The sequence below is a fragment of the Tasmannia lanceolata genome, unplaced genomic scaffold, assembly GCF_043159265.1.
Source record: "Tasmannia lanceolata isolate RefF3 unplaced genomic scaffold, GAP_Taslan_0.1 ptg000011l, whole genome shotgun sequence".
Classification (NCBI taxonomy): Eukaryota; Viridiplantae; Streptophyta; class Magnoliopsida; order Canellales; family Winteraceae; genus Tasmannia; species Tasmannia lanceolata.
Window position 1 is genome coordinate 18,623,795 of NW_027518688.1, and position 15,830 is coordinate 18,639,624.

Below are 15,830 nucleotides of genomic sequence, written 5' to 3' on the forward strand. Positions count from 1 at the left end.
GGTCCGTCCCAAAAGGCATTTCAAGAACGTCTATTGGATAAGAGCGCAGCCACCTCATGAATAATGACAAAATCAATTGAGAAGTGAACCTATGTGGCTGCTCTCTTATGCAATGAACGTTTCGCGAAATGACTTTTGTGATGGACCCTAGCAAATCCCAATTAATACACAAGAAAGAACAATAAAAGAGAAAGACGGGGCAGTGCCGGGTGAGATACTGCCCCGGCTAGATGATCAAACACAATATGAAAGCAAGAGAAAACAAAAGAAGTGGTTAGAGGGGGAAGGAAGTCGAAGATTTGACCTCGAACATCTATCTCGAGCAAACCTATCGGCCTCCGACTTAGCTGATCTCTTAACACGATGATACACAATTGAGGATCCCACCACACCATTGGAATTTTCATCGATCCATTAGGTGAGCCGCTAAGGAGGAAAGGCATTTTCCTTCCAACCACTTGATTGCATTCAAATAATCTCCTTCTACAATCACCTTGTCCAACAAAATAATTTTATACCCTGGCCAAGACGGTTAAAGTGGGTCAAGGGACGAGAATCACCCTAAACGATAATTGGTTCATCTTTTCTGGGTAAATTCCTAAACGATGCTTGATGGATCAAGGGACCAGAATCACCCTATCAAAGTGGGGTCAATAGCAATATGTCGAGCTTGCACTCCCCAATGAGATCAACAAACGTGATCATGCCTGGTAGGCCTAGCAAACAGTTTTTTTTTTTTTTTTAGTATTTATCTTTTTAAAATTTTGTCGTGTTGTTTTAATAATCGTGTGTTCCTTTTCAATTTCTTTTTCCATTTTCCATCCGTTAATATAAATAGGAAAAGAGGGCTGCTAGCAAAACGGGATTTCGTTTGGAAAATAAAGATGAGACCCTTATTTTGTGACACAAAGACAAGTGAGCTTGATTCCCCACAAAATGTTGAAAGCACTGTGGAACCAACGGCAAATCCATCTCGCATTCGAGTGGTGCTACTGTGTTGTTTTACACACCACTTATTTTTAGGGGAACAATATTTGCACCACCATTATAAAATACTGCAGTCCTGATATCATCCCCCCATTTTAAAGGTTATATGGGCCTGAAATCACGGTAGGTATGCTAAACTGAGGGGCGCTCTTGCAAAAATAGGGTGACATTCAGCCAATGGGGGCGCCCTTTCACCCCAATTTTGCAAAGGCGCGCCTCAGTTTTGCATTCCTCAAATCACTATTTCCATTTTAATTGTACAACCAAACAAAGGATTACATATGATCTTAAGAGTCATGCTATTCATGATCTACTATCTGCAAACCAAACAATCCCATTAAGAATAATAATTTGACTGACTTGATTACAACTTTGGTAAAATAACAAATGGGATTGAGTTTGGCTCAGCCTATTCACAGGATAAATTTGGATCTATTTTAAGATGTTGATCCAAGCTAATGACACCCCATTTAGGACAAAGAAAGAACCATTTCATCCTTCCATCATAGAAATACTTTTGCGGGACACTGATAATTGCATTAGAAAAGGATGATTATTTTGATAAATGGACTATAGAATACATGAAGAACTGCACGGAACAGGTGAAATTCCAAGTATTTATGAAACTGTGGAAGATTTATCTGAGAAACACTCAGAAGTATAGGAACATAACATAGAATATGACATTGGATAGGAGAGAATGGAAGAAAATGATTCATAGAGACGAACCCAATTAGTGTCAGGATTAGACTTAATCAATTTGAGGAAACTTCAGATCTAGAAATCTCTATTAGAGAGATGGGAAAAGAACAAGAACAATGGTAATGATTGCAATGTCACTACCATAACCTTGGATGGAGGAATAGATGCAGAAGATGCATGTTCACTAGAACGAATCTATTCCCCTGTCCAAATTTTCCCTGGAAAGGGGGGCGTAGTCCCTCTAGGAGGAGAAGTCCCTCTAGGGGGAGAAGACCCTCTGGGAGGAGGAGACCCACTGGGGATCTCTGGCATGACTCTGGTAAGAGACAACAAAACTGGCTTTGCCCTCCTCGCCAATATCTTAATCTCCGATGGCGGAAGAAATGCCGCTGGTGTCATCGCCAGTAGCTCTCTTTAGTGGGTTCCTCATGCTTGTTCCTCTAAGGAAGTTCTCAAAAGTGGTGAGGATGACCCTTGGCCCGATTCGAGTAAAATTTCCTGTCATAACAATTTAGGATTTCCATCTTTATCCATCTTGGGTAAGGAAGTGGAGAGTCGCATGGGCTCCCTAAGAGCTTGCTTGTTAGGGAAAAAGAAGAATCCTAATGAAACCTTGCAAGAGCTCTGGAATTGGGCACAAGTGTCCTGGGATATTCCATCTTTACATTGTCCCTCAATATTGGCGCCAAATGATGTTCTCTTTATGTTTGAATCTGAGTATCAAGCTTTGCAGATCCTTGCTAAGGGATCTGAGGCTCTGGGCAATTCTTTGCTCTCCTTCCCACCATGGAAAAAGGAATTCAATCAGGGAGAGAAGGTTTTTTGGGTTCATTTCTTCGGAATCATGTTGCACGCCTGGGCTGTTTCAACGATGGAGCGCTAGGGGGGCCTCTTTGGTAAGGTTGTAGAAACCAAGATGGAAGGTAACCATCAGAATTGTATAAATTTTGTTTCGGCCAAAATTGTAGCTCCCCGTTGGCATTATTTTCGCTCCTGTGTTAAGCTCAAAATCTTCGATCAGATCTGTACCGTTGGGGTTGAGCTTTCGAAGGCAACCCCTATTCCAGATTTCCCTGGAATGGACTTTTGTTTGCCAGAGGAACGTTCTCCGGTGAATGGAGGTTTGTTGCCTTGCGAGCCATTGAGCCCTGCAGGGAATTCAAATTTTCTAATTTTTCAGGGCGGTGCACCCGAGAAAACCCTCTTGGATAGCCCTGAAAATCCATTGGTGTGCTCTGTGATACCTAATACTAGAAAATCTACCCCTAGGCGGAAAATTGATTGGTTGGGCACGATTACCAAGCTAGGTGGCCTGCACCTTAGAGCTAAAAAAAAATTGGACTTCCGAGCCACTGGCGATATGATGGTTTAAAGTCAGTGGCCAAGTGGCCATGACCTCATCCATCAATTCTGATGAAAATACTGGAGAACACCTTGGCCTCAAATCCAAAATCAGGGAAGATAAACAATAGACTATTCAAGATCCTAAAATCCTTCTCCAAAGTGGGTAGGATTGATCTCATGAATCCTTAGTTATGTTGCGTTAATGGTGGGGAGGGCAAGGAAACGTTAAATCCCTGTCTGATGCAATTGCCTTGAAAACCCACCTTGGGAAGGTGAGCAGATTTCCTAGGATGGGATGGCTTGCTTAAAAGTAATAATTAGTAGTAATTGCAAAAGTTTTTCGGGACACCTAGATTCAGGACAGGATCTTTATGGCGGTGACATAATTTATACCATATCATAACTGATTAAAATTTGAAAGGTTTTTATGGGCATGCAATATGCCCAAGTAAGAAAAGATGTGCAACCAAGTCCCCTTGCAACATGAATCATCTTCTTGTCCAGGGGTCGCAAGAGGAAATTGTTCATGGAGATCATGGTGCTGAAATCAATTCTTCACAAATTGACAAGAATGAATTATGATGAAGAGCTAGCCTCCACCATCACCTTTCATTATATCTCTGGAGATTTGCCAGAAGATAGGAACCGGCGAAGGAGATTATGGGTTGTATCAAGGGAGGTGGCCATCTCTTATCTGGAGGGAGAAATTGAGTCCGATCATCCCTAGTTTTTTGGAAAGAAACCCAGAAACGGTTGGCATGGGTTTGCCAATGTCCCTCCTCCAAAGTTTTCTGGACGAGCTCGAGAAATGTGCCTCTTAGTTTTTCAGTGGGGCTGGATTGGCTTTGAATTACGGATGAATTCTTGTTTTATTTGGGGGCTCTTGGTGGAGGAAGACAATGGATAAAGGGAGGCACAATTGTAAGACATGGTGTTTGTCTTGGTACAGCTAGGGTAAACTTCTTTTTGTAAGGCCTGAAAGCAATGTATTCGACATGTTTCTCCTTAGCCTTCTGGCTCAGGGTATGCCCTAGCCAGTTCTACTTGATGCTATGTATTGCCAAAGGGTACTCCTGGTCCCCATTGTAAATCTTATCGAATATGTCATCTTTCATAAAAAAAAAAAAAAAAAAAAAAAAAAACACACTCTGAAGTGTGGTATTGGGTTTTGTAGTTTCAGTATTGGGTGTGGTTTTCCTATTTATGAAGGAGATTTTGGTTGTGTAAAGCCCATTCGAGTCAGCCAAGTTAGCAATTCTCGAACAAGATCAAGAGCTGTTTTCCTTTGTTTCTCTACCAACTATTGCTGTTTACATTTGGTCATTCTCTTGGGGAATTCAGGAAGGTAAAAATAGTCATTGCTACTTTTGCAGGAGAGAACAGCCACAACTGATAAATTAAATGATGAGACAAAATCTGCTAAAAATTGAGCCTGTGTGGCTGTTCAATAATCAGTATTGGAGTCACAATAGGTTTTCAAAATCCAAAACATAATGGGCCCAAGTGTGGTACCAATGTTGGGCTGGGCCTAGAACAGACTAGGCAAGCTATTATGGGTGAGAGAGGCCAGAGCGCAACATCACATCAAAATTAGACTCTTTGATCATTTGAATGTATTCTAATAAATCTGGGCTCTTCCCAGGCCTCATCTCATTGCATCAACCAATCTAAGGTAAGGTAAGTTGGCTCATTTCAACTTATGACCAAAACCAGGAGTCAAAATATAGACTAACCCTCTCACACATGTTCAAAACATAGACACTTAAAACAACTTAAGAAAAAATACCAGAAACAAGGATAAGCTTAAAATAAAATATTACAGTAATTCCATCAATTTGTCATCAAAATAATCAAGCAGCCAACATCCCCACCAAGAGTTTAAAAGAAGTTGAACAAGTGCCAAACCAATGGCTCTTTGCAAACAAAGCAAACAACCAAATCCTGCCTTCAAAATTCGTCATCGTCCTCCTCTGCTATATGCTTTGCAAGCTCCTGTTCCTGCTGTTGTCTTTCTCGCCTTTTATCGGCACTTTCCTTCTCCTTTTTGTGGGAATTCGGGGGGAACCTCAGAGCTCTAACTGCCTCATTGTGCATGTTGAGGCAGAAAGCAATCCTTGAGTTAAACGCAATTTGAGGCTCATTTGTCGAGTACACATCCCCGGTCTCCTTTGATACCATCCAACCATTTGCGTGATCCAGGGTAGCATCGATTGCCCCATCTCGGATTGCCTTTGATACAATGCTCTCAGCATCTGCAACTGGATTCGGCGAGTCCAACCTCAACTTTGTGGCAACATCGGCCAAAGATATGCGAGAGTAAGAAATATTGATGTTGCGGAGCCCCGTCCTTATGACATTGTGGCGGAGCCTCACGATGAGATTGTGGGTCCGATCCGAACTGAATGTAGTCGTGAACTTATCTGCCACAGATCGGAACAGCTCCAAATCCCCAATCCGTACAGCCTGTGATACATAAGCAGCCTCTGGGAATGAAAGAACTAAATGCATACTAATATGGTGGTGCCAAGTATTTTCAGGTTTAAGAAAGACTCACGTTCGTAAGCTCAAAGTAGGGCCTCAGGGCCTTCTTCATGCCTTTCTGCATGAAAACAGTCCTCTCTGGGATCTCTCCAAGAAGTAAGCGTACTATCACAGCCCACTTGTTGCATTGGATTCGGAAGCCCTGGGCTGCAATTGGGGCTTTGCGAGCAGCTTGAAGAAGACTTTCTTTCGCATCGGTATACTCCAACTGGATTGTCCTAATCTTTCCAAGGTAGAACAGATACCGACAAAACTGTGGAAAAACAATCAGATAGTTAGCACTCTAGGAAACCACTTGTTGGCCACTGTTCTAGTCACAACATTGAATAATATGCAACTACTGCATTTTCTACTGGCAACCAAGGAAAAGGACAATAATGCCACCCAATCTAAAAACACTAAACCCAAGAATGGAACGATGTTGGTAAAAACAGATATGTGAGAAAAAAAAGACTTGCCTGCTGGTTTGAGTGCGCTTCAAACCGCGGTGCCTTAGACCTCAGCTTCTCTGCTTGATCATACAAGTTGTAATGAACGTAATTGCGAAGTAGCAAGTTGAGTAGTGTTTCCTGCACGACAACAACAGGTTTAAGTAATATGTGGTTCCCAACGATAAAATAATGGTTCAAACCAGGGGGGAAGTTATTATTTAATAAAAGGGTAAAAAAAACACCTGTCCCAGCTCGTCGTGGCGCAAGGTGGCCATCCTATGCAAGGAAAGGAGGTTCCTGTAAAAAGGACATCAAACTCAATTAGCAATAGAAACAACCAATATCATTCAATCTTATCTAGCAATAGGAGAGATCTCTCTTTTTTCTTTCCGTAGCCTGTGGATAACGTTATCTAGTTGTGTGTAGTTTATTACTTACCCTCGAATTTCAGCAAGATTACCAGTGAGCTCATAGCTGTACGAGTAATAGAAATACAGCCTAGATGCTAACACATCAATGGTTCTTCTATTCAAACTCTTTAAGCGAGCAATGCTTGCTGAGGAACAAGCTTTAGCCTGAAAGAACCAAACCAAACATTCTACAAATTATGTTTCGGGATGGAGGATAAGGAAGCCACTGATGAAATTAAAAAAAAGCTTACTCACATCATCATATCTCTTTTGATCAATCAGAAATATTAACACAAGCAAGTAGCAGTAAATTTCAAGCTCTGGCAAAGAATGCTTAGCAGGCCCTTGCATAGCAGATGTTGCAGTATCAATTTCCATATCATGCTCATCTTCCTACAACCAAAATATAAGATCTTAGAAATAGGAGTCATGAAGAAAATCACAAAGTGGCTAATAATTTAAGATTGTGTATAGATCTAAGAATCTATAAGATCTTAGATACAACTGCCATAAAGAAAATCACAAATGACTAATTTAAGATTATGCATAGATTTAAGAATCTGGACTTTTTTAGTCATAAAAAGTAAAAAGAGCCATCACTTTATCCACTCTTTTAGCTGTTGAGTGTTTGTCAAGGAGGCTATCTTTGTTTGTTTGTTTGTTTTTTTTTTTTTGAAATGAGTTTCTCAAGGAGTATCTTTTTTAAAATGAGTTTGTCAAGGAGAACATCTTGAGATTTTTTAAGGAGATCAACGAAGTTTTGGAGCTGGGTAAAGGAACTGGGGCTACCTTTATCGCTTTGAGGTGGTGGATCATTATACCAAGAATGAGCACAAAGGGATAGTATGCATGTTAGACATGGAAAAAGCTTACAACATGGTAGAATGGGATTGCCTAGATTACCTGTTACAACAAATGGGCTTTGGTCAGAGATGGCGCAGATGGATTCATAGATGTGTCTAATCAGCTTGATTCTTCGTTATGGTAAATGGCTCACCCAAAGGTTTCTTTAAGCCCTCTCGAGTATAGAGATAGGGATACCCTTTATCTCCGTTCTTGTTTGAGCTTGTTGCAGAAACCCTAAGCAGAATGGTTGATAAAGGACGATCCGTCGGCCTTATTGAAGGATTCAGGATTGGCGACCTACGAGCGGAAGTCTCAAATTTACAGTTTGCCAACAATATATTGGTATTTAGTGTACCTAAGGTGGACAAGGTGATTAAGCTCTATGTCACAAATATCATTCTCAGGAATTTCTTGGCAAGGGAAGATCTCAACATTTATTGATTTTTTCGGATTTTTTCGGATCTAGATCAGAAAAAAAGATGAAAAAAATTATTTAAAAATATATAAATTAAGAAAAAATAAAAAAATTTAAATTATCGTGATATTATAGCGGTAAACGAAAATATTGCTACATTTTTAATTCTCGGGATTATTTTGGGATCTTATTGTCCGATAAAAAAATCACGATAAAATTGCTTTATTTTGAAAATATCAGAGATATTTGTGACATAGATTAAGCTAAAGGCCATTCTTAGATGTTATGAGATGGTAACTAGTTAAACTCAAGTCAACTCAACTCAACTCAACTAAGCCTTTGTCCCAAACTAGTTGGGGACATTGTAACTGGTTAAAGATCTAATTTCCGTAAATCGAGAATACTATGTATTCATTGCTCCAACGAAGAGGTGAAAGGGTACGCAGATCTTCTAGGGTGTAGCATGGATCAATTCTCAGCATCATATTTCAGTCTATAATTGGTGGTGGGTAGACCTAGAAAAAGAGAGTGACGCCTAATGTTGAGAGCGTAGAGAAGAGATTCCACACTTGAAGCGAAACCTGGTATCTTTGGGAGGAAGAATCACTCTTATAAAGGCGGTGCTCGTGAATATTCTGATTTATCAATTATCAGTCTTCAAATGCCTTATGAGCATTATTAAGCTAATCGAGTGAATTCAAAGATTTTTTTTGTGTGAGAGAGAGAGAGAGAGAGAGAGAGAGTGTGCGAATCAAAGCTGGGGGTGTAGGAATTAGAAGACTAAAAGCTATGAACTATGCAGTCCTAGGGAAGTGGCTATGGAGGTATGGAGAGGAGAGACACCAACCTTAGGTAGTCAATGAAGGCAAGTATGGCCCCTCCCCAGGTCCGTGGATCTCAGATGATAAATTCAGGCATGGTAGAGTGACAATTTAGAGAGATACAATGAATCAAAAGCATAAATTCAATGAAAGGATAAGGTTTAGAGTCTATTCAGGCGAAAGGATAAAGTTCTCATATCATAAGTGGTGTGGTGAGGATCCCATACAAGATGTTTTATCTGACTTCTTCGTCGTGATAGTGGAGGAAGCATTTGTAAAGGAGTGCTTTATGAGAGGGAGGATAGAGTATGCTGGAAGATTAATTTTAGAGGGAATTTCTTTGACGCGGAGCTGGGCCGTGTGGCAAGACTATTAGAGATGCTAGAGCCATGTTACATTAAGCAGTCTGGTAAAGACAAAAGGGTATGGATAAGGTGTTCTTCTAGAATCTTCAACACCAAGTCGTCATACATGATTGCTTCTAGCCCTGTATCCTCTTAGTTAGCTAGAGTATGGAGCATTCCTACACCACCCTGCACCACCCGGGGCATGTGCCTTTCCATGGACGGTCTTTCTAGATAAAATTCCAACAGACCGTCACATGCTGATCATTGATCATGGAGCCTTATGCATAGAAACAGTAGAGTCAGTAGATACATATGTTCCTGCATTGCAGATTGGCTAGGTATGCGTGGAGAAGAATCCTATGTGAACCTATGTAAATTTGATATGGCAAGGTTTTCCCTTCCAGACTGTTGGATTTGTTGGAGAATTGGAAACTAAAATCCTTTGGAATGTTATACTCCTAGCAAAGATTTGGGTGTTATGGAAAAAGATAAATGCCCAAGTCTTTAAAGGCATAGCTAAAACCCCTTAGTTTATATTCTCGAAGATAATTGTGCTTATCATTTCGGTTAGAAAAAGGGTGTTTCTATCATTTTTATAGGAGGTGTTGGGTATTTTGCCCAAAATCCTTGCATTTCAGCAACAAGTTAGGTAAAGAGTGATGTCATTTCAACTCCTTTTAGGGTTGCACAAAGTTCATTAAGCATTGGAGATTAGGGACCTTATGATTTTTGAAGAATTGGAAATTTGGTTTTGTAGAGGAAGAAGAACTGAGCTGCTATGGGGAGAAGACCTCCGGTTGAAGTTCAGGTGGCGGGCATCGAGAGTACCCTTGCCCTTCTTCTAGGTATCTTTTATCCCGGTTGCATAAAGGTATTCAACCCGATGAATGTAGTTTTTCTCCCGTTGACTACCCAACAGAAACTTGATCTGAATTGGATTTATCTTCATCGAATTTTCATCCTTATTAGTGGAATTATGCGATGGTTGTTCTGGGGTGATAGGATTAACAAGTTTCTATTTGATGACTGTGAAATTCTTCACCAATTGGGGTCACTGCTTGTCTTGAATTTACAACAAAATTCACATCTGCACCCAGCACGCCAGGTCTACCAAAGGTATACAGAAGACCTTTATGACAGACCTAGGTCTTTGAAAACCAGTTACCCAATTGAATTCCTTGGGACATCATGGAGTTTTTAAGAGTTACAGAAATTCTTGCTCTCTAAATTCACTGCGGTAATACGATGAAAATGAGAATTGCATGTACGTAGCTTGGACTGATTGAAATATTGAGATCTGGACAGGTCTATCATGTGTTTGAAGCAATGCTCCTAAGGATTTTGACCTTTAGAACTGAACCTTGGAATTGAGTGGTTCAATTGCTCGATTTATGGTTGTTAAATGGCCATGATCGATTAAAATGGGGTTGGTTTCCTTGGTAAAGGATTGTTCTAGAACCCAGTAAGCATTTTGGATATTTTTCAGTCTTTGAAGCTTAGTCCAATCCATCATCCATCTACAAGACTTTCCCATATCGGTGCTAGGACAAAAAGGACGGTTGTTTTTTCCATTACTAATAGCATTACAGCCAACCCATCACCAAAACCCAAAGAACCTCTCATCTGAGTATATGTCTTTGGATATGCTAGACTACCACGTGAGCTTCCTCTCAAACTCTCATTACCCATTCGGTTGATCCCTAAACTCCATTAACTCAAATTAAAAGCGAATAAGGAAGGGCATCTTGATTACCTATTATTCTCAAATAATTTCGTCATTTCCTTTATCCAACCGAAGTCCACCTCAAACTCTAATCCTTAGGCCCTAAACTAAGGAGGATCCACCACATTTTCAAGCCTCAATGGATATGGTTAGTTGATATAGCACATAAGGTGTTTTGTTGATATAGCACAAAAGGTGTTTTACTCGATGGCTGTCAAGTAAGTTCAACAAAGTGTCAAGTTCTTCCTTGCTTGGCCTAAGACTAATTCTATGCCCTGGCTCTCTGAATTATAATTAGCCCTCGCTCATTCAAATTTGAAATAACTCAACACCTGAGCACCTTTTGCAAATCATAACTACCCACCTTTGTAAAGAGACATTTGAGCTCAACTAACTCGCTATGGCTAATTCTGAGAACTTTCTTAGATTAGAGGCTACCAATTCCCTGCTTGGCCTTAGACTAATTTTATGCTTTTGCTCTCTGGAATTTTAATTAGCCATTGCTGATTCAAATTTGAAATAACTCAACCCCTGAGCACCTTTTGAAAATCATAACTATCCACCTTTACAAAGAGACCTTTGAGCTCAGACCTGATAGAGATTGATGCCCTCCAATCAGTCATTTCTCATTCAAATGTTAATCAGTCACTACTCATTCAAATTAGATCTAAGCACCTTTTGAAAATCATAACTACTCACCTTTGCAAAGAGACCTTTGAACTCAGCTAATTTGCGCCTTTTGAAAATCATAACTACCCAACTTTGCAAAGAGACCTTTGAGCTCAGCCAACTCACCTGATTCTAAGAACTTTCTTGGATTGGTGGCTACCAACCTTGGTCTGAGCTCAAAGGTCTCTTTGCAAAGATGGGTAGTTATGATTTTAAAAAAGGTACTCAGAGGTGGAGTTATTTCAAATTTGAATGAGAAATGACTGATTAAAATTCCGAAGAGTCGACAAATAGAAGTAATCTCAGGCCAAGCAAGGAAGGACTTGACACTTTGTTGAACTTACTTGACGGTCCTTGAGTAAAATACCTTTCATGCTATGCTCCCCAATGACGAGAGTTCAAATCCCCCTGCAGTAAATCTAATGCAGGTGGTTTACAGGTGATTATGCGCATCATAGGAATTAGTCGCCCTAAAATAGGGTGGGGATACCCTGTCATAAGAAAACACCTTCCATGCTATATCAGCTAACGATCCCCATTGAGGTTTGGAAACTTGGTGGCTCCTTCTCAGTTTAAGGACTATTAGAGTTTGGATGGGTAAAGGAAATGACCAAATTATTTGAGAATAATGGGTAATCGAAATGCCCTACCTTATTCTCTTTGAATTGGAGTTAATGGAGTTCAGAGATCAATCGAATGGGTAAAGAGACCATGAGAGGAAGCTCATGTGGTAGTCTAGCATGTCCAAAGACATGCACAAATGAGAGGTTCTTTGCGTTTTGGTGATGGGCTAGCTGTAATGCTAATAGCAATGGAAAGACCAGCTACCCTATTTGGCCTAGCACCAATATGGGAAAGTCCCGCAACTGGGTAATAGATTGGACCAAGCTTCAAAGATTGGAAAGTGTCCAAAATACTTGCTGGGTTTTGGAACTAATAGTCATCAAGGAAACCAGTCCCATTTAACATGGATCACGGTCATTTAACCACCAAAAGTCGAGCAATTGCACCATTCAATTCTGAAGTTCAGTTTTAGAGGTCAAAATCCTCAGGAGCAATGTTTCACACGACAAATGTGTTCATATTTGAACATTTCAATTAGCCTAAGCTACACACATGCAATTCTCATTTTCATCGCATTACAACAGTAAATTCAGAGAGCAAGAATTTCTATAACCCCCCAAAAATAAAACTCAATGCAAATGTCTTTTGCATACCTTTGGGAAACCTAGAGTGCTATGTAAAGATGAGAATTTTGTTGTAAATTCAAGACAAGCAGTAACCCTAATTTACGAAGAATTCCACACATTCATCAAATAGGAACTTCTTAATCGGATCATCCCAGAACAACCGTGGCATAGTTCCATTAATAAGGATGAAAATTCGATAAGGATTAATCTAATTCAAATGAAGTTTCTGTTGAGAAATCAAGAAAAAAAACTACATTCATTAGGTTGTATTCCTGCATGTAACAGGGATAAAACATACCTAGAAGCAAGGCAGGGTTACTCTCGATACCCTGCGCCTGAACTTTCCCTAAAAATCTTCTCCCATGGCAGCTCGGTTCTACTTGCTCTGCAACACCAAATTTTTAATTCTTCAAAAATCAAAAGTCTCCTAATCTCCAATGCTTATTGAAATTTATGCTACCCTAAGAGGAGTTGGAATGACATAATCACCATTTACCTAACTTGCTGCTGAAATGCAAGGACTTTGGGCAAAATGCCCAACATCTCCTCCTATAAAGTTGATAGAAACACCATTTTCTAACCGAAATGACAAAATAGCCCTTGTCTTCTTTACCGAGCAACCTGATTTTGAGCTCCAAGTCGTGCAGCTCTACATCAAAGCCGCCTAGCTCGGGTCATCTAAAGCTCAACTTTGATAGGTCTAGCTTGGGGAATTCAGGTCCATCGAGTGTTGTCGGGGTCCTAAGAGATGATAATGGGTCGACGAGGTGGGCCTTCTCGGGTTCCATCGGAGGTACAGATTCCAATGATGTGGAAATTAGGACGGTTCTCCAAGGCATCATTGAGTCAATCCTCTTAGATCGAGTGATAGTGAAGGGAGACTCCCTCGATGTTATCAGATGGTTAGTGATAGTGGAGGGAGATTCCCTCAATGTTATCAGATCATTGAAGGGCAATGTGTCCCATCCTTGGCAGTCTGCACATTGGATTGATGAGATTACAAACCAAGTGGTGAGCTCATCCATAACTTTTCAAATTTCAACATGATAGAAGATCAACGAATAGTGATGACAATAGGCTAGCCAGAGAGGGGGTCACACACACACACACACACACACACACACACACACACGAGGTAGGGGTTTTTCATATAGTTTGTACTCTTTGTCCTCATAACTATGTTCTCTTTGTTATTTGTTCTTTCCTTGTAGTGAGCATCACGGTCTCAAGGTTTCCCCTGATTTCTCCCCTTTAATGAATTTTTTTAACATTAAAAAAAAGAAGCTATCACTATATCAAGGCGTAAAATTCAACCAACTTATCATATGAATGCCAGAATCAAGGAATCAAGATACATGCATGAAGAAAATCACAAGTGGCTAATATAAGATTGTGTACGGGTCTAAGGATCTGGATTTTAATTTTTAGAGGTAGAGAGTAAACGCAGGCATCCCTTTACCAGGGCGTAAAATTCAACCAACTTATCATACGAAGGCCATAATTAAGGAATGAAGAAGCCTGCATGAGTTCATGGGTTCAATTATATAACAGTAACTCATATTAGTGAAGATGCAAATTGCGTTACCAGGGGAGTTCCAAGAAGGATTGTAACTCGTCTCAGCACTTGAGAAATTGGTAGTGCAAATGGTGTGAATGTAGTTCAAAATCTAAATACGATAAATGAAACGCAGGAGTCTCGTACATTTTTTTATCAACTCAAACAAAAAATCGTAAGATCTTACAACCACTATAGGGCACCAAACTGTGTAGGCATAGAATGCCAAACAAGGAATCCCATGGTTGGGGTAGCCAATCTTATCTATGAATATGGATATGAGATGTACCTTTTTTTTTTAAACATTTTTCTTTTTTTTACAGCAAAGATCTGAGATGTACCTTCTAAACCTGAGAATGGAAGGATCTCATCCAAAATGAAAATGAACCTTTAAAGCAGGAGACTGAAACTCTACCACATCTAATTTCATTAGGGTCTGTTCAGAAAAATGGATGTATTCCATGGAAAATTACATATCGAAAGGAAAATGAAAACAGTGGGAAAATGAATTCCGTGGAAATAATTTTTTATTTCGCATTATTATGAGATTTTTGTGTGATTGTGTGAGTCGTGACTGTCACTGTGTATGGTTGTGTGTAAGATGAAAGGAAGAAAAACTTAATATTCCTCAAACCAATTATACAGAGTCTTTAACCGGTTCAACTGGTTAGGCCTGCCCTTCAATGCTTAATGGGAAATACTGCTTATACCAAGCAAAAAAAAGTTTACATTACAGTTCAAAATAGGGTTTACAATCTTCTGGAAAATTGCAGTAAAAAAATAGTTTCAGGACATTGCTACCAAAAAGACATATTACCTATGATTTAGCCGACACTTTAAATTTATTGCCGACACGCATGTCCTGCCGTGTCCAACACGCGACACTTGAACACACGTGTCAACAATCCTTTGGACACTTCTAAAGGTATTTCTACAAGTGATGAGAATTAATGAGGGCGTGTGAACACGTTTTCGTACCGTGTCAAGTGTGACATTTAGTTTTATTATTGAACATTGTGTTTACCTCTTTTATTAGTAAGTTTCTTTTGTAATAAAATCTTATTTTAGCTGTTCTTTAACTAATGTTTGCAGCTATATCCCCTCCCACAAAACTAAAACCATAAACAAACTCGTATACCAATACTATATTCATTGTATCATATCGGTCCCCCTTTCTCATTGTATATTGGGGACAGAATAGAACTATTTTAAATTGATGAATGCGTTATTATTTGATTATCTTGTATTTGTTTTGGACTATAGTTCTAATTCTACGATTTATTAGTTCGTTAAATGGATATAATATTTATATTGTTACAAATTATGATAGTAATAAGTAATGTTATATGTATGTACGTGTCACCATTTCTAAATTTGTAGATGTTGCCATGTCAGACAACTTGTATCTGTGTTGAAACTCAACACATGAATCTGTATCTATAAATCATGATTACATATAATTTGTATTTTAGCCGTGTCCCCGTTTCTAAATTTTGTGGATTTGCTGTGTCCATGTCGACATTCGACGCTCGTGTCCGTGTCCACAAATCATGGCATATTACCGAAATACAAGTCGTAAGTCAATTTTTATTATTGGTTTCTATATCTGATTTGTGTTTATAAATTTATAATAGGATATTCAAATTCAATGAAATCGGTGAACATGAATGCTGCTGTTGATGTGGACAATTTGCCTAGTGATGATGATTGGCGTATGTTGCTTAATAAATCCTTAAGCTAGTGAGACTCTTACAAAGAAAAAACAGTTATTTGGGATGAATATCAAATATAAGGATTCTTCTGAAAAAGAAAGGGAAAGGTGTAAGTGGTGCAAAGTAGTAACTTACGC

General features: G+C 39.4%; 1 protein-coding gene across 3 annotated transcripts in view; it reads right to left on the reverse strand.

Annotated features, from left to right (window-relative positions):
- Window positions 1–4,816: 4,816 nt before the first annotated feature.
- Window positions 4,817–15,830, reverse strand: part of LOC143886539 (putative 26S proteasome non-ATPase regulatory subunit 3) — a 31,264-nt gene continuing 20,250 nt past the window's right edge. For all 3 annotated transcript variants that reach the window (XM_077390549.1, XM_077390550.1, XM_077390551.1), the window contains exons 4-9: window positions 6,671–6,808; window positions 6,444–6,580; window positions 6,248–6,302; window positions 6,033–6,143; window positions 5,588–5,827; window positions 4,817–5,496 (exon numbers count right to left, since the gene is read on the reverse strand). In XM_077390549.1, the coding sequence (XP_077246664.1) occupies window positions 4,981–5,496; window positions 5,588–5,827; window positions 6,033–6,143; window positions 6,248–6,302; window positions 6,444–6,580; window positions 6,671–6,808 (1,197 nt within the window). In that variant the 3' untranslated portion in view covers window positions 4,817–4,980. The remainder of the gene's footprint in view (window positions 5,497–5,587; window positions 5,828–6,032; window positions 6,144–6,247; window positions 6,303–6,443; window positions 6,581–6,670; window positions 6,809–15,830) is intronic.